The 19649-nt window shown below is 41.5% G+C and overlaps 1 protein-coding gene across 1 annotated transcript; it reads left to right on the top strand.

Annotated features, from left to right (window-relative positions):
- The first annotated feature begins 724 nt into the window (after positions 1-724).
- Positions 725-13602, top strand: dnajc15 (DnaJ (Hsp40) homolog, subfamily C, member 15). Its single transcript, XM_018729486.2, has 6 exons — positions 725-840; positions 2962-3013; positions 5424-5497; positions 7734-7810; positions 9578-9648; positions 12974-13602. The coding sequence occupies exons 1-6, from the start codon at positions 742-744 to the stop codon at positions 13042-13044; spliced, it is 444 nt and encodes a 147-aa protein (XP_018585002.1). The 5' UTR covers positions 725-741; the 3' UTR covers positions 13045-13602.
- Positions 13603-19649: the final 6047 nt, after the last annotated feature.

Raw genomic sequence — 19649 nt, 5'->3', positions numbered from 1 at the left:
GGAACTACTAAACCACCGTGGGGGGTCGGTAAGCTCATTCGTGAAGCCATAATGCACAGAGAGCGCTTGTCCCGAGCGGGATCGCGGCAAACAGGAGCCTAACCCTGCAACACAGGGCGTAAGGCTCGAGGAAGGGACACAGCCAGGACGGGACGCCAGTCCAAGGCACTCCAAGCAGGACTCGAACCCCCGGCCCACCACAGAGCAGGGGGAGGCCAAACCCGCTGCGCCACCGCGCCTCCCTGAAGCTCTGGTTTCTACAGACAATCAGTCAACTTCTCCATTTTAAACCATTCAGTAAAACCCAGATGATATTTTCTGAACTGTTGCTATTACAAATGTGACACTGACAATAGTTTTTCATAGGAAAGAAAAAAAAGTACATTATATGATCTTGTATTGATATACACAACTGCATGACGTATACATTAAGACACTTTCTCTATGACACACACAGTTCCTCAGGTTAAACGAGTTGGAACACTTCGAGTGGTAATCCTTTTTTAAAATTATATATGGGTGTAAAAAAATGTAGTACTTGTCCACTTTCAATAATTCTTTCCACCGCACCATAGGAAAGTGGTTTCTGGATTTAGACACTATTAAAGCAAATGTAACGACAGGAAGGGTTTTAAAGGGAAATTGAAAACGCGCCCTTTCGTTTTGTCGAACTCCGATGTATTTTGTCCAAACGGCGGTCCGTAGGCTACGTAGCGCAGCCTTCTTGAGGCAACAGAGAGCATGGCGGGCGCCGCAGCCATGGACAGCGACCTCATGAGATATGCCGAATACACCCCGAAATCGAGCGTTCGCAGTGAAACCGACATCGACAAACGATTTGTAAGTGTACTTTTCGTGTACAGATAATACTAGTGGTAGCGTCGAACCAGACATTTATCATTACGCCGGTCTTGGTCTATTTGATTTCCAGCTCGTCAGGAGAGCCTCGGCTCGGGCATAATTGTTTGTTATTGTTATTGATGATTTGTAAATCGAAGAAGTTGTGTTGTGGCTATATTATATACATTTACATTACATTTATTTATTAAGCAGACGGCGCTTTCCCTCAAAGCGACGACCAATGAACCTAGGCTAGTGTTTCAGCCCCCACACACAAGGTGACACAAAATCCGTCAGTGGAACACACAACACTAGTCTGTTACTCACACTGAACCTGCGCAGCATCGACATGTCTTTGGACTGTGTGGGAGGAAACCGGAGCACCCGAAGGAAACCCATGCAGACACGAGGGGGAACTTGCCGACTCCACACAGATTGAGGGGATCGAACCCTTGTCTTCTCGCACCCAGGTGCTGTGAGACTGCAGTGCTACTCACCGTGCCACCCGCACCACCACCGTTGCCTACGCCGTGCTATGGATTTACAGTTTGTAATTAATCTAGGACTGGAGAACCAAAGAACTAGTAGTATTCCGTACACTGCTAGTAGAACTAGTATACACATGTTGGTAGTATTCTGTTTACTGCTAGTAGTACACACATATTTGGGGTTAGGGTTAGGCCTGATTGAACATTGAGGGACATGTCCCTCCCAACCTTGTTAGAACAGTGACTTAATCTGTACTTCAGGGGGCTGACGGAGCACCTAAAGACCCTTTTCACCAAATAAACATTATGGGCGGTGCTCCTATATGAGTGAGTATACTCAAAACAATACATATATTAAATATAAAATAAACATATTTGTAAAAATCTGTGTTCCTCCCTTGTTTGTGTGGCTTTCCATGAATGAATGAATGAATGAGTGAAACTATTGATCCCGGAGGGAAATTCATCCTGATTGCAGCTCCGTACAGTGAACAACATGCATACATACAGGTGTGACAAATATGTACATACATGCATATACAAGTAACCAAACGTGTAAGTAAGCAGAAAAATGTCGCTGAGTGAAATAACTAGGAAAATAAGTGAATGAATAGACAAACATATTTAAATGTGAAACATCAAAACTTGTGTCAGTTCGAGAGGGACGAGTGGATTGAAGTGAGAAAATGAGTACAGTGCGTTATTCATGGTGTACACCCTATGCTTCCAGGATAGCCTCTGGACCACCCAGTCCTGCACTGGCCAAGTAGTTGCTGATAATAATGAAAAAAAAAAAAAAAAAACTTTAAGAAAAAAAAAGAAAATAAGTGTAATTACTGATAAAACTAAGAACAAACAGTATACACCAGTATGCACTACATAGCTATATATGTAAATGTAGTCGGGATAGACTGAGAAAGACCGTGATGCTGATGGGGATGTCGAGGTCCCACAAGGTTTCTTTCCTAAGAGAGTATTGATGTAAGATCATTGTCTCAGGTGGCTTGTCGTGCATTCAGAAGCTTTCTTCATGTGCATAAGTAAAATTTTTAAATATTTTTCTTTTGCATTTTTTTTTTTCTAAGTCACCAGCATTAAGCTCAGACCACAAAAGTCAAATGCATGTAACATGCGACTGCACTGTTAAAGATGAGGGATTATATTTGATATATCACTTGTTTTGTTGATTATAACAGACTCACCAAGGGTTCATTGGTCTTTTTTTATGATTTTATAAATTTGTCTCGTTTTTTTTTTTCCTTTCATGTTAACCCAAAGCCACCTATTTTAAAGATGTGATTTTACATTCTTGCTGTGTATGCTAATTAGGTGAAAATAGAGGCTGAAATGTTTGAACAGGTTTTCTCTGTAGATTTTTCAACAGCAGGTAGTGTAGTATTTATATAGATTTGTAACCATAAGGTTATTGGTTCAAACACCACTTTAACCTTAAATCCAGATTTCGGTTGCTCAAATTATAGACAAGATGTTACACTTTCATTTGTCAACCCATTGGTGTTACAGAATATATGTGGTTTGAAGAGACACTTCTGCTCAAGTTGAGATTTGATTAACAAGTTTTTTTTTTTCTTTTTTTTTTTTTTCTTTTTTTCTTCCTCCCCTTTCCCCTCAGGGTGGAACTTTGATTGCTGTTGGACTTGGCGTTGCTGCTGCAGCATTTGCAGGTAAGCAGTGTGTTTGTTGGTACAGTATGCAAATTAAAGCTAAGCTGCTAAAAATATAACTGTGTACATTTAATTTTGTTATGATTTAATGTAAATGCCTTGAAGTGTAACATTACATGTAAGCACTTACCTTATGCTTTTCTCCAAAGTGAGTTACAGTGGCAGGTTTATATATTGTGCTACTTACAGTGATTTGCCCTTTAGTATAGCAGGGTATTCTTGCTGTATCAGTGTATGTTTTGTCTCTTGCTTAAGGGTAGTATGCTGGGAGCAGAGATTCAAGCCTAAGTCTTTCTATTATAGTATGATCTCTCAAACACCTACGTGACCTGCTGATCCAGTAGTTGCAGCTGATTTGGTCCTGAACAAATAAGCAGTCAAGTTTTAAATATGTTTATTGAGTGGACTAAGTGATTCGTGTCACTTATTTTCCATGGATTTTTTTGCATGCCTTCCCCAGCTAGTCAGTGTAGCCATCTGAGTCTGTCACATTTACATTTACATTTATTTATTTAGCAGACACTTTTCTCCAAAGCAACTTACAATGGATACTATGTAGTGTTATGAGCCCACACACCTTATTCACCGTGGTGACTTACACTGCTAGATACACTACTTACACTGAGTCACTCATCACAAAACTCTAGTGAAGAAGAAGCAGAAACGGCAATGAAATTGCTTAACTTTTAACTTACCGTGTTTTGTTTCTCAGGTTGCCACTATGTATTCATCTTTAACACGTATGCGAGAAAATGCTGTTTTATGTAAAATATGTTTTCTGATAACTTTTTTTGAAGTGTACATTTCAGTTTAGTGAGTGTTTGGGGGTTCTTACCAGAAGCACCTCTACGACCTATCCGTTCATATAAGGAATTTGTTTTGCAAAAGTTATCCACTCTAGAACCTTTAAACTTTAATTTACAATTCAAAATGTTTGCTTTCATTATTGAAAATGCTTAATGACAAATGATTTTTTTCGGAAGGTCTGAAGTCCTTGACTGTAATCTTACACTTTGGCTGAGAAAAGGCTTAACGTGGCCTGTTTTTTGGCGGCTGAAAATTGGTGGTACATTTACCTAGGGCTTAAGATCAAGGAGAGATCTGTGACTTCTATAGGTCACCATGAAGTTGTTCTCCCCCTCTCAGAATAGTCCTCAGTGCTCAATATTTTTGCATATTATTGTCAGTAGGACAGGAAAATGAACAGCGTGGGTTTTTCTGGCACGGGTAAAGTGTGGTTATTGGGCCCTAGAGCACAGCGGAACCTCCTGTTCAGGAAGAGGCCTGATGCCAGGCTGGAACATGCAGTCTGTCTGTAGTAAAGTGACAGTGATTGATGTGAACTGTCACCCTAATGAGGCTTCCTACTCAGAAAGACTTCCCTCGCCACATTGTCTGCTTTCATTCTCCTTCTTCTATTTCGTTTGTTTTTGCACGTCTGTCTGCTCTTCCCACAGTCTGGCATTTGAGCAACAATTATGTCGAGTGTGTTTATGGTGTGGGCCGTCCTTCTCGAGTCTCTCTGCATATGGATGTAATAGCAGCTTCCAAGACTTCTTAAACTGCTGAGTTTGAGGTGGAGGCCCAGTGCCTCTCTTTCATTACTTTGATTACACCCACTTGTCTGGTGTCCTGTGCTTGTCTTGTGTGGAAAATCTTTGGTTCTGGCAGAATAAGGCCTAATTTATCAGTGAATGGAAAATCAAACAAAATTGTACATTGTCATGGCTGATATTCATACCTTCTAGGTCATTTATTAAGCATTGATTGTGCGTCATTTCAATGTCTTTGTGCTTGTTCTGGTAAAACCTACCACTTGCACTTAGTTCTTTTACAATTTTATTTTAACAAAGAACAGAACTGGGTTGCCATAAAATAGAGAGAGAATCAATATACCGAGGAAAAAGCAATTACGTACAGATTCCTAATACAGCACAAGGGTGAAGGGTTACAGTATTTAGCAGGGGTGGACATGTAGCACTACAAATTTTCAAAAGGTGACCAAATTTTCTGAAATTTATTGAGATTATGATGCAGATTAAATATTAACTTTTGTAATGAAAGCAGACTCTTGAACGTACCACATATTTTTGATGGAATTTAGCAATAAGATACATTTTGTTTCCAGACATGTAAGAATAACTGCATTCGTTAGATTCTTCATTAAAACCAGAGTTAGGGATGTGATTTAACAGGTATATACAGAAAAGACAGCCTTTATGTTCATAACCTGTTGAATAGTTGAAAGAACATTGTTCCAGTAAGTTTGTACCATGTTACACTCCTAGAATAAATGTGCCAAAATGCCAGTTATAGTCTTACAGTTGAATAAGTAAATACTCCAGCTGATTGACGTGAATGTAGGATTGAGGTTAATCCCTTTTTTCACCATTCATTTTTCCTGTTTCAGGCCGTTACGCACTTCATCTGTGGAAACCTTTAGGACAAGTTATTTCGGAAACTGCAAAGAAAATTCCTACCTCGGTAAGCACCGATGGAAAGGTTTTTTTTACCGCATGATGCTTCCAGCAGAATTTAACCTTATTTGTGTGTTCTGTGTATTTGTCAGTAACAGCGACTCTGCTAAATGGTGATGGGAAATGATGGAACATGTTTTCTTGGTGCAGGTTTTGTCAGAAGATCTGCTGACAACTTGAACACTGTACCTTGTATGAAAGCGGGTGCTGTTTACATGTGGTTAATAGATGTCTGCTCTGACAAATGTGTCTGTCTCCAATTTTAATTGAATTCCCAGAAAGATCGTCTTCAGATCTTTCTGAAAGTTTTTCTTCTGTTCATGACTAATATTTTTTTAACAGATGTTCCAGTCGAGTTATTTAAGGGTACATTTCACAAAGGGTCCTTGGAAGTATGTGCTTCGCCCAAATAAAGCACGCTTGCCTTCACTCCCTAAATGCAAAATCCATATAAAAAACTGTTAATTGGCATTTTAATGCATTTCAATTAACAAACTACATTTAATTTAGAATGTTTAATAATCTGGTAATGAACAACAGGAATTTAATGGTGTACAGTACCAGGGAAAAGTGTGCGCAACCTGGGCAATACTTACATGGGATGAAGTGGACAGAAGAGTGAAAGTAAGTGTCCTACATCTCTGGGAACTGCAACGGAAGAGCTGGGAAGACATGGCACCGCATTTCCTCATCAAAGTTCTAATCAAATTGCTTTTTGAGCAAATTTAATACATACGTACTCGCACTTTGTACTGTTACTGTGAATTCATGCTCCAGAGAAGTGGGGTACAATTCTTTTTGAAACATTGTCAACATTGCACTGAATCAGTTACACATTGTGGGCTTGTGACCTGTCTCCCACCCCTCCTGGTAAAAGCCGCGCTGTAGCCGATGTGTTGCTGCGTTCACAGAGTAGCCGTAGCCTACAGTTGGGCAACATCACTGTGAGTTTGCGCAATGGGTGCTATGTGGAGCACGTGGACCAGATGCCATTTAGAAACACTTTGCTGACCTTGTGCCAGTCTCTGTCTGCACACCTGTTGCCCGCATTGTGCAAATATTCACATCTGCTGGCTGTCTCAGGACTTGTCTCACAAAGCCCCCCCCACGGACACACACAGAGAGGGTTGATCTGGAGAACTCCGACCCCGGGATGTGGCTCCCGATAAGCTGTCGTCGTGAGGTTGTTGGGAATGGTCTTTGGGGCTGAGGAATTACAAGCTCCACACGGCCTGTCATAGAGCTGCTGTTTCTATAAAGTAGTTTGTTTTTTTAGATCTTGCATGTCACCATGTTTTCCTGCTCTGAAAGTAATGGGTTTTTCTGTCAGGTTTGCCACACTTTGGAGCCCTCTTTCCACCTTGGTTTTTTTGTGGCATGCCTCTTGTGTTTAGGACCATTGTAGTGAGCTGCCGTGACTCGTCACCAGTGGCGTGTCTACTCGAAACCCAAAAGTGCTGGCCAGCATCACTGGACTACAGGCCTTCAGTACCCACCACCACCCCTGTTTGCGTGTGCAGGGCAGCAGGCCGTGCTGAGATACCTCATTAATCAAGTGCTATGTGTGTGTGTGTGTGCGTGCACGAGATCGTGACTGATACTCCGCCAAGGCACAGAAACCTCAACCACACACACGCCACTGTCATGCTATCTTGTTTTCGACGTCTTTTTTGGAGTCACAACAGAATGTTTTAAATCATAGTCATGTAATCACCCTCTTGGACATGTTCAGCATTTATCAGTGTGTTATAATAATACAAACATTTGTGAATACTTAAACGCCATGGAACTGATATGATTACTGTTTACTTGTGTACTTCTCTGTAAACTGTAAAAAAAACATTTTTTTGTGTCTTCCAGTTTGAGTTTTATGAAATACTCTTTGGTTTTTTTATATGCCACAAAAAGATTAATAACTCGCAAAACTTCACTTCTGACCAAGTAAGATTACACAGAGCGTTCTTTGTAAACTTTTTTTTTTTTACTGTTGAATCAGGCTTGTAATTACTAAACCGGAAATGGTTTGCAGGCAGAATGAAGCCCTAGTCGGCTTTGGAGTTGGCTGTCAGATGCCCAAGAATAGAGTGAATATTCATGACACCCTCTGGTGCACATGTCACGTTGGAGTCTGCGTCCTTGAGTGACGAGATGTTCTATCCCACAAATCAAAGGGCACATAGATCTTTCGCACACGGCTTTTGGTTAGGAGTTAAATAGCGCTGCTCTTTCTTCTTGCTCCTCAGGCCTTTTCATCGTATTACAAAGGAGGTTTTGAACAGAAGATGACTAAACGGGAAGCCAGCCTCATCCTGGGCGTCAGGTAAGAGGAACTTTGAGCAAGTGTGTGGGTGTGTGTCTGAGTGTGTGTGTGTATAAAAAGGGGTCCTTACAGCTTACACTGCCTCTGTGGAGGTCTTTCTCTGCTTACATAGCTGTAAGCAGAGTTCATAAGTGTGATACTGGCTGCCCCTATCTGTGCATATCAAATTGAAGACTGGTTCTAGCCAGCTACATAATGAAAGGACCATCACTTTGACACCTGCAGGATCTGATCATCCCCTACACCCCACCAAGAGCAAGCACTGTGTTCCCAGACCTTTGACCACTTGGTGGTCCCAGTCACACGAGGCACCGAATCAAAAGTCTGTATGTTCGTGGTTTTGCCTCCAGTGTGGTGGAATGAATTCTCTCTCTGTCTCTGCATCGTTCAAGGAGGGTCTCAAAACCGTCACTTTTGGACCCTCTTCTCTCCTGATCTCTTAAAAGCTAGTTTGACTCACATCTTAAATGATCATCTTGGTGCTCTTGTAGGCAACTCAGTTCTACAGGCAACCACTTGAGTAATTTATAGACATAAATTGTGCTTCAACAATCATGTCTGTAACTAAAGCCTTTTGCCTTCTGTAAAAGGCACCTTTATTTTACCCTGAGTTAGTTGTACATTGCTTTTGGAGAACAGCATTTGCTAAATGAAAAATATAAATGTAAATCTCTCTTCCCCTCATCCTCCCACAGAGGGATTTAAATGGACCAAAATAAAATTATGCCAACTCAACACTGTGCTGCTGATTAGATGTAACATCAGCATCACTTTCATCTTCATACTCTGTGCAAAGAGCCTATTGAAATTTTAAAGGTTGCAAGAATTTAATACAATTAGACTTTTCTCTGCTCTAAAGCTGTAACCATTTGAATGTTTACCTAAGTGGTATTTATTTTTTGCTGTGTGTTACTGTGATTCCACTGTTTAGTACAGTGCATTAACACAGGCTTGAGCTGTCAGCACTCATGAGCCCACTAGCTTCCTTCCAGTAGAATAGCATCATTGGTTAAGGACAGCAGATCCATCCATCCCAGACGACCCTCTGTGTCTCAGCTTCCAAGTGCTTACAGCTCTTTCTGGAATTTTTTTCCTCCTTTGGACAGTAAAGGTCAACAGGGAAGGGTCTTATTTCAGAAAGTCTTCTTGAGCATGTGTTCCAGCACCGTGTCTTCTCTGCCCCACCCTTCTCAGTTTCTCACTCTGACTCACTGCCCATGTACGCAGGCCAGAGGTTGGGGGGCGTTCAGCTAAAGGAGCAAACAGGCAGGGCTGTCTGTCTAGGGAGAGCGGACCCCGCTGATCAGCGGCTCCAAACAAACCACCGAAATGCACTGCGGTGGGACAGAACAGGCACGCCGAACCGGGGGACACGCTGTGCGTTCCCACTGGAGCTGGCCTGTTTGCCTTAGCCAGGCCATAGCATTCTCTCGTGGTCAGTGCTGCAGTACATGTCATTTTCGGAACTATAGACAAAGGACACCATGTGATTACGGAAGTAATTACAGAAATTTGAATTGTTGTGGGGTTCTATGGTCTTGGGTCGCCTTATACAGTTACGGGCTTAATTTTACATAAACACCATTTGTAGGAATAATACATCATTTCTCTATTTTGTTTGAACAGCTTTCGGTAAGTGATCAAGGTTAACTGAATGTGGCGTAAATGTCAGCTGCTTAGGGTTAGATTGAGCCTTTCAAGTTGTACATGGTATTGCCACTTGGCGGCGCTGTTTTCAAGCTCTAAAATACTGTGTTTCCCTTACAGTCCAACGAGCAGCAAGGCGAAAGTACGAGAAGCACACAAGAGGATCATGGTTTTGAATCACCCTGATAAAGGTCAGCGACTCGGTGTTGTGTAAAATAAGGTTACCTTAGAGACCAGTTCAGATGGTTGTATTTCAAGTGTTGTTTTAAGATGGTTAACAAATGTGTGAGAATTAGCAGAGATGCAGCAGTCATTGTGTGGTGTTCTTGTCTTGTCATTGTTTGTAACTAGCAGAGTGATCTGATACATTTGAAACGGTTACATTTGTAAAATAATACCACCTTAAATACTCAAGTCTCTCATTCCTGTAATTGTTCTCTTGAATGCAGCACTCGATTAGTAGTAACTAATTAAGGAGCAACCACGTGTGTATCGATGGGGTTCTCCGTTCTTGAGTCACACAGTGAATTGAGAGCACCATGGTTAACTGAGGCTTGTGGCCCAGGGCAACGCCGTCGCCCTCCCCAAGGTTAATGGCCTCTCCTTCTTTCCCTCTTCTTCTAGCATTACTCACAGCAGTGTGTAAAAATGGCTGCCTGTGGGGAGAAATAGCTCACTTCAGATTTCTATCTGAGTGCCAGAGATAAGCAGCTCTCTTAGTTTTTCTATCGCTCGGACGGTAGCTCTATTCATGGCTAAAGCAAGCAGATGCTATATTTTCTTTATCTCATATTGGATTTCTCAGAACACAGATAGCAGGTAGAATAGTGGTTAAAAACACATTCTTCTAATGTAAAGGTTCCCAGTTCTGGTCCTGGAAAGGGTCTCTACAGTTACATACTGGTAGTGCATCATGAATTACTCCAGTCAAATATCTCTCTGTATGAATGGGTTTTGAAAAATGAATTTAATAAATCAGTCTGTTTGGACTGGGGGGTGGCGGCGCAGTGGGTTTGACCGGGTTCTGCTCTCCGGGGGGTCTGGGGTTCGAGTCCCACTTGGGGTGCCTTGCGATAGACTGGCGTCCCGTCCTGGGTGTGTCCCCAGCCCCACGCCCTGTGTTGCCGGGTTAGGCTCCGGCTCCCGCGACCCCGCATGGGACAAGCGGTTTCAGACTGTGTGTGTGTGTGTGTTTGGATTGAAGTATTGGCTAAGCTAAATACACTACTCAACGTCATTAACTGCACTTTCTCTCTTGCTCTCACACACCTAACTATGAGCCATTTAGAGTCACCAGTCTTTTGTCTACTTGTCTTTTGGTTGTGGGTGCAAACAGAGCACCTGGAAGACACCCACACAAATACTGGGGAAAACATGTCGACCACACAGACTGAGCTGGATTCAGACATATTCGTGAAACGCTATTATTATTATTATTTATTTGTATGGGGCCTTAACTTTTTTAAGCTCTCTGGTGTTTATCATCATGATTGCCTCCATCTCCAGTGCTTGCTAATGAAAGCCCACGTTGCCTTATCAACGTTATACCGGAATGATGACAAGGAATTACTGTAGATTTAGCCCTCATTAGGCTTTGCACTTTACGGCAGTAAATCAGATTTGTGTGAGGAGGAGTCCAGCACTGTGCAGATGTCTTCCCTGTATGTACAGTAGTGTGGGCACCCAGTCTTCTACCGGGCATGGCCTTGTGCTGTCTGATTTGTATAACGGGTTCTGTCTGTTCCCTTTCATGGGTCCCGCAGGCTCTACATCCCCACCTCCCATGGGCGCTTCCATACATTTGCACACGTCAACGCCATCATGCTACTCTGTCCATTGCGAGGGCCTCCCGTTCCAGCTGTTACTGCTCCGTTTCTCCAGCCTCCTCAGACCATCACTGCTGCTCTTGCCTGCCAGTGTAGAGCACTATATAGATACACACTGTGTGATCAAGGCTCAGTGGTGTAAAAAGGATTCAGTTGACGTTGTGCAGAGCACACTAAGTGCAGCTTTTCCTACCTTCACGCTGATATGCTGTTCTCTGCAGGTTCAGCAAAGCTATACTTTGTTAGACGTGGCATCCTGTTTCGCTCATGCATTCTGTTTTTTTCTGAATCATCACTGGAGGTGTGAATAAGTTAGTCAAGATCCTTTCTCCTCTGAGCTTTCCCGGCCATTGTTTGAGTCATATCCACAAAGGTATATTATAAAGGTCCATTGCAACTTGCTGTCACATTTTCTCCTTTGTCAGCTGGTTGTTAGTCATTGTAATAAGTGCACACTCTGATTAGCACATACATTTGTACCTGCCTAAGTATATTTAGTAGGTATTATGTTGTAATCCGGGGATAAAAGGCTGTTATTTAGCTAGGAGAAGCTGTACTGGACTCAGATGCTACTGATGAAGGATTGCAGAATGGTTTATGCAAATGCAGTGAGTCGTCTTTATCTGATGACCACTTGTTTCTCAGACCAGGTTGACTGATGCATTTGTTGGATAATTTTACATTTATTTATTTAGCAGCCACTTCCAATGAACTTTATGTAGTGTTATGAGCCCACACACCTTATTCACTGTGGTGACTTACACTGCTAGATACACTACTTACACTGGGTCACTCATCCATACATCAGTGGAACAGACTTTCTCTGTCACTCACACACTATGGGGGACCTTGAACAGCATGTCTTTGGGAGGAAACCCACGCAGACACGGGGAGAACATGGAAACTTCACACAGACTGAGCGGGGATCGAACCCACGTCCTCTCACACCACCCAGGTGCTGTGAGACAGTAGCGCTACTCGCTGTGCCACCCACTACTTTCGGGGCCACAAACTGTGTGGTCACCAGGGCTGTCACTTAGAGGGGTGAATGGCAGTGATGATTCTAGAAGCCTACATAGTACAGGGAACACACAAGGTAAGTATTTATATTGCAGCGAGGGGTTTCTTTCAGGTGGCCCAGAATTCCTAGCAAGCATTGTGACTGTCCTACTCTATTACTGTATTAGTAATATGTTGTAGTACTATAGTAAACTGCCAGAAAGTCTTCCAAAAATGCTTTTCACCGAGCTCAGTAATATGGTCTATGCAGCATAAAAAAAACCTTTTAATATTTCATAAAATATACTTATAGCACAAACGGTACTGTACTAACTTACGCTAAAGGTTTTTTTTTTGGAAATCAATGGAAAGTTGAATATGGCAGATTTTTTTTTTTTAAACTGTTTATAGAAGGGCCATTGGATAAGTGACTGACTTATGAACTGTGAGAGAAAGAAGACTCACTGTATGTAACGGGAGGCTATATTGCATCGGGAACACAGAGCCAGCGTGGTACTACGTGAGATTCTCTGTGCTGCTCCAGTCTGTGCTGCAGTGTTAAAAAAAAAAAAAAAAGGCTTGTAGGTGTGTTGATCAGTGCTGCTGTTCCTTCATGTGGAACAGATGTACGGGGGAGCCAGGTTTGGGCGAGAGTGCACACACTGACTGAAAGCCACTGCTTGCCCCGCAGGCGGATCGCCCTACTTGGCGGCGAAGATCAACGAAGCGAAAGACCTGCTGGATTCAAGCTCGCGGCGCTGACCCATTTGATTCCGCCCTTTTCCCGGAAAGCCACTCTTCTGTTTGTTGCATTCCTACCCTCCTCCCCAGCCCCCTTTTCTGGGTTCCCCACACATACTCATCATACATGCAGTTTTCCTATGCAGTGTCACTGAAACCACCACACACAGCTTCCATCGTTGTACCCCACACAGCAGCCTCACATCCCCAGCATCTGGGGAGTCTGGATGTCCACTGCAGCGGAGCCGCTGGAAGGAGCGTCGAGCCTGTGGACACCCACGCACAGCAGCTGGGAAAACACGCTGTGGCTCTGTTCAGTGTACTGCCGCTGCACTGATCCTGTAACCCACTACATACCCATGTGTAAGTGAGACACAATGGTCACCTGTCTGCAACTGGCTGTGTGAACTACGTTCTCTTGAGAATATTACTGCAGTCATCAAATGTTACTTTTTTCAGCTTGCATACGAATAATGAAACTGGGAGTCCGTGAAATGTGACATTTGCGTGGGTTGGTGGAACGTCACTGTACATTGTAGTTATTTATAATAGGATCCTCAATAAAGAAATTTATGTAGATCAGAGTTGCATTTCTGATTTTTTTTTTTTTTTTTTTTTTTGTCCTCGCTGTCATTTTCATTAATTTTCTGCCACCTAACCGCTTCCCTAATGGCCCTCGGTGCATTTCTGAGTATAGGAGATGCACGGCTGCCTGGAGTGCTGATGGAAAGGCCGATGGAGAGAGCAGCCGTTAGTTTTATTCATGCTCAGGACAGCCGTTGTAAAGGTCAACTTCAGAGGCCGTATTTCTCTCTGCAGCGATCTGTCATGGTGATGGCACCCGTGCTCCACCCCCCACCTAGACTGACCGGTCGGGTATTGCGGCTCGCGTGTCCGCACAGCGTGCTTTTTTGATGCGTTTGTCTTATTTATTTACCATTTGTCATCACGCTGCTGATTTGCATTTTCGCTTCAGTAATCACCGTTAGGAAACTGTAGATAATCTTTTCAGTCAGGTGTGAGATATGGTATGATAGATAGATGTGTTGATATCATCTCCAGCTTGTGTTTTACAGCTTGATTATATTTAACCAATATCTCGTAATCGCAAGATCAACCCGACAGCACTTAAGGAAAAATAGCGCAATTGAACATTGATATTATTACAACCGTGCATTTAAATGAATCATTTACCTGAGGATTTAAACTTCCTTGCAAACACTGGATGTTTGATAGTGTCTCCAGACAAAGATTACTATTTTATGACACTGCCAGTTTATCTAAGGTGAACATGCAATGCGTGTATGCGTGCTGCTCAAAGCATGTTGCTGCCAGCCTCTGCTCTCTGGCTGTCTCCTGTGGCTACTGCTATTTTGAGCAGATCCTCTCGCTGTGAATACCAGGTGGATTTTGTGAACAAGCCAGTTTTCCACTCTGTTCTCCAAAGCCGCATTTCCATTCAGCTGTGCGAATGCGAACGGGCCGAAGCAAAATTAAACGGGATTTTTTTCTTTAACAGCGCACGCAGAAGAATGCTGCTTGGTTTGTGTTTTGTAGAAATGGCCGGGGAATTCCTTGTGTAATGCTAACCTCGTGATTTACCTCACTTCCTGAAACCAATTACTGTATTACAGACAACTGTGCAACATCAGCTGTACATGATTCACGCTTATAATTGTATTAGCATTTATTAGGCTTTACAGGTCTGCTTTGTTTAATTTCGTGTATTTTGCAGCGAACCTGGCGGAACTCCATTACAGTCTAACGCAGGTATGATTTCCATAAAAAAAACAGGCCTTGCATTTCTGTGGTTAGAATCAGGTCAGGCTTCTTTCACTTATTTATTTCTGCCGCCTCCGGATTGGGGAAATGGTTAGTGCATGGGGTTTTCCAGGCCAACCAGTTGGAAATTCTCAGGTAGCGCTGCTTTAGTTCCAAATTATGTGGCTCTTGTCATATGTTTATGCAGACGTTTGACGCTCATTGTTCTGTCCTGCGAGAGCTTCGGTTGTGATTTCCACGTAATGGACTGTAATTCCTTCATTTCATGTTGCGTTCTAGAAATCCACTGCGCTCAACATAATGGAGGATGAGTCTTGCCGTCGTGACGCTGGTGCAAATTGTCGTAAACAATACCACCTTTTGAACTGCACCCACCGTGACCACTCTCCTTTCAGTGGACACAAAACCTCTAAATAATGCTCTAGTTTGTCCCCTAAATAAATAACTCTGTACATTCACACCAGTTGTGAGCACACACAAACAGTTTCCATGTGCTTGTGTAAGGACTTGGTAAACAAATTATTCTTTACAGTGTTGATTAAAAAAAATAGCCGCCAAAACTGTTCAATAATAGGAATTAGACATGACCAGAGACTTGTTGCTAAGCAACTGTCATGTGCAGTCCTGTTGTTTTTTTAAAGCAATACAATGTCAAGACACACTTGTGGTGTACTTGCTCGTGTCCAAGGGTTCAACATCCAGAACCATGTAGGAACTGTGAGAAATGTTTGTTTCTGATTTTTGCTGTTCTTGCTACTTCTGCTGCTATTCCTGTATGTTCTATTGCTTTTATTCATGCTAATCTGTATTTTAAATGTTTATAAGATTGGGAGGACCATCTTAAATGCTTCCTGTCTAAATTCTATAAGGCTTTTTCAGCAGCTTTTCTTTTATTTAAGGCTGTAAAAGAATTCTTTCAGACTGTACATTAGTAATTCCCTTTATCTGTCAATGTACTGCAATATCCTCAGGTTTTACACAAAGCAGCCAGAATGCTTGCAAAACCAGCCTGAGCTACATTTGGCCATTCGCCCTGGACATAGCCACATCACTGAGAACATCACGATCATAGGTGAAGTGAAAAATAGAGGGCAAATAAACCTGTTGCCATCAGGCCCATGACTGGTTCAGCGACAGCTGGTAGTGTAGTGGTTAGAGCTGTTGCCTTTGGACCCAAAGGTTGTAGATTCAATTCCTGCCTTTGGCTGTAGTACCCTTGAGTAAGGTACTTACCTTAAATAGCTCCAGTAATAATCAACCACCTGTATAAATGGGTAAATAATTGTAACCTTAACATTGTAAGTTGCCTTGGAGAATAGTGTCAACTAAATGAATGAATGTAAATGATGCATCGATCAGACCAAAAGTCGCACATCCAATTAGAACTGACCGAACCAGGGGTGGAGCCACAAATTGGTGGGCAAAGTCTAGCTGGGTTGTTCAACAAAGACTGATGTTAAAAATAGACCTGTCCAGTTCACCTTCTCCCTCCCTCTGCCCCATGAGGCCCTCTGACTTTCTCCAAAATCTGATTTTTTTTAAAAAATTGACATAAGCATTATATTGTAATGACATCCTATAAGCAGATACCCACCTTGTGTTTTTTTAATTAGGCAATGAGGCTAATATTCTGAATGTCAAATTTTCACTAAGGAAAGATAAACTAATGAAATACTTAAAAATGTATTAAAAACAATAATAACAGTAATAATAATGGGGGGAAATTGTCAGTTAATGAGACATAACCGGTATTACAAAAATACACACTATAAATGCATACATCTTAAAATGTTAATGTGCATTTCTTCCTTTTTTCCCAGCAAAAAAGAGCACAAAGGCCAAAGCTAATTAACTACTGTCAAGTTGCTTAGTTTGCAGAATTCTGCATGGTTAATGCCTTTCTATTCCCTCTTCCAACTCCTTTCACTGAGATGCAACTTCAAGACTAATTTATAGACGTCAAAATTAAATATTTCCTATAGGGAATATACTATGCATGCTGATGCAGTGTGTGCTTTTATTTTAATAAGGCGGTGAAATATATTGCAATGTGTAAAGCATCCATCTAGTCATGCTGTTTCTGTTCTGTCTATTCAGCTGAAAGTTGTGTTTATTTAAAATGTGACTTTAGTATTCAGGTCTTAAAAATCATTTGAATTAAAAAAAAAAATAATATATTGTTGCTTCAGTGCAATACTGTTTCTTTCATAAATGTGGTCCCAGTCCTGTCCGGTACCTCGATCAATGACTGACATGCTGTCTCAGTCACAGGGATCCCATTAACGTGAAGACAATAGAAATGATCATGTGACTGGAAAGACAAATACGATTTCTTTCACGTCATCCATGTGATTCAACCAGTAGACCATGGAGAGAACAACAGAGCAAGGATTTGCACACAAGACAAGAAGAGATGCAAAGTGAAATAAGAAAGACTTTCAATCTTTTCTGTTGGACAGCCCATTGTGTTCCAAACAATGTTGCTGGCCATCCATTATTTTCGCTCTTTTACATGGATGAAATAAGAACAAAATGGGAAGAGAGTATAAACATGCCTTTCACTCATAAAATCTATTTATCATGTAGGGGAGGTTTAAGAGAAAATATAAATAATAATTTAGAATTCTCCTGTATACATGGTGTGCACTTAGCAAACAATGAATGTGACCTACAGTATGAGCTGTAGTGTTCCAGTGGGAAGGGAAACAAACCCCTTTCATTTCCATAAGCAAAACGATTTTACACTAAAGAAAATATTCTGCAAGTCAAACATCAACACAAAGTTGGGCCACCTCAGCAGTGGCATTTTCTAGGTTAATGACTGCACTGCAAAAAGGGAGCCACACTGATTACTATAATTTTTGGGCAATTACCTAGCTTTATCATAGTGCACAATTTAAATGAGCTAAAAACACAGCTTCCAGTTAAATGTTGTCTTGAAGATGTAATTATTATGTATGGAGAAATACTGATTTCTGAAGTAAGGTGGTGTGTAGCACAATTATGCCCTCTTGGAGTAGTATAGGGTTGTCAGTCATCTTCCCATCATGCGTGTGATTTTTTTTTATATATATATATATTTTACAGTGTTTTATTTGAATCAGCCTACGGTCGTTCTGTAATGATAAAATACCGATGGCAAACACCGTGTTCAGGACACCTTCCCATTCCCATTTTGTGCAGATTTCTTTAAAAAATAATAACAGGAATAGATATGGAAAGAGTACAGCTACCTGTTTTATCTTTCCATTTTTTAAATTTGAAAACCATGCTTTAAAGACAGATCATGACTCTGTGCTACTATGTTTTAGTGCAACTGTGTTTTATTACATTATATATTTATGTCACGTTGCATACTAAATAATATATCTTAAATTACTGCGGAAAACACAACAGGCACTTTTTCCCAAAGTACCCATTATTAATCACATGATCATTTCTTTTTTAACCAAAAGGGGTAAAGTAAAACATTGCAGGTCTGCATTATACAACAGTTCTTTCACCACTGGATGTTAAAATGTTTCGAAAATGTGTAAATGGGGTCTTTTCCCTTCCCGTGTCACAAAATAATAACTCGACACGGAATATGAAATGATGGGAAAAAAAAAGCCATAAGGACACTGAGCAGATTAGAACACACATATGGGTGTTCCTTTTCTTCAAAGAAATGTTATGACAAAAATCCCAAGATATAGCAGCAAAATAAATAAGGCATTTTGTTCTTATGGTCAGTCCCCTTGTTTATTACAGCTCTTCTACACAAAACATTTTTTCATCATCTGGATTATCTTGCTAGCCTGAAACAGAAAACAAAGTCAGTATTTATTAACTAGTCTGTGTAGTATTCTTTTTTCATGTGGGACGTTTGCAAGGATTGCTTGTTGCCTGTGTAGAAAAGCTCTGTGTGAAACCTGAGTTGGCCCTTCAATGAATCCAGAAGTTCTAGCATAAACATGGACTCTCTATGCAAGTGTGCACACACCTCAGATAGGGAGCGTTTTTGGACCGAGTCTGAATGCTCCCCCATCAGTCCTAACTAAATTTAAATATACTGCTCCTAATGAAACCATGTGCCCTCAGCCATGGAGATGATACCAGTGAGATGTTGTATGCACTCTGCTGAAAGCTGCATGAAATGTAAACAGTAAAATTGTTCAGAGTGTCTGTCAAAGTCACAAAACTCACTGGGTTAATCAATTATTAACCATCATTAAATCTTACTTAGCTGATTCTGTCATCCAAAGCGGCATAATACTTGGGTATTTTTACAGGTGCAATTCATGGTAAATACATTGCTCAGGGGTGCTACGACGGTAGTGAGGAGTGGATTCAATCCTTCAGTACACTTCGGGTTACAAGTCCACATCCTGAACCACTGCACAGTGGGCAACAAATCAGTGCAGTGCAGACTTAATAGAGTAGAGGTGTTTGCTCCATTACTGTCTAGGAAGTACCTCTACCACCCTAACATCATTAAAATGTGATGCGTTTTTAACCAAGGCGGAACGTCTGCCCACAATATACGTCACGCAACATTTGCTAATTAATTCTGGATTAGAAGTGATTGGAAGAAATATTGGATTCAAATTACTAGAAATGTGGCAGAGGTTATTAGAAAACAAATGTCAACTGAAGACAACTGGATTAAGTGGACTAATTAATTACAGAGCAGAGGCATAAATTTTGTCCAAATACAGAGTGGCGAGGGGGAGGGGGGGGGTGGTCTCACTGGGAGTCATTCATAAGTGTTACCAGAAATTGTAGCAGAACAGTAAAACCCTTGGTAAAGAAATAATCTGGGGGTGCAATGTCTCTCCCCTAATCAGGGAACTCTTTCTTACAAA

This window comes from Scleropages formosus, chromosome 14 (genome assembly GCF_900964775.1).
Source record: "Scleropages formosus chromosome 14, fSclFor1.1, whole genome shotgun sequence".
NCBI lineage: Eukaryota > Metazoa > Chordata > Actinopteri > Osteoglossiformes > Osteoglossidae > Scleropages > Scleropages formosus.
The sequence above is the reverse complement of the archived record's forward strand: the minus strand, read 5'-3'. Positions and strand labels throughout refer to the sequence as shown.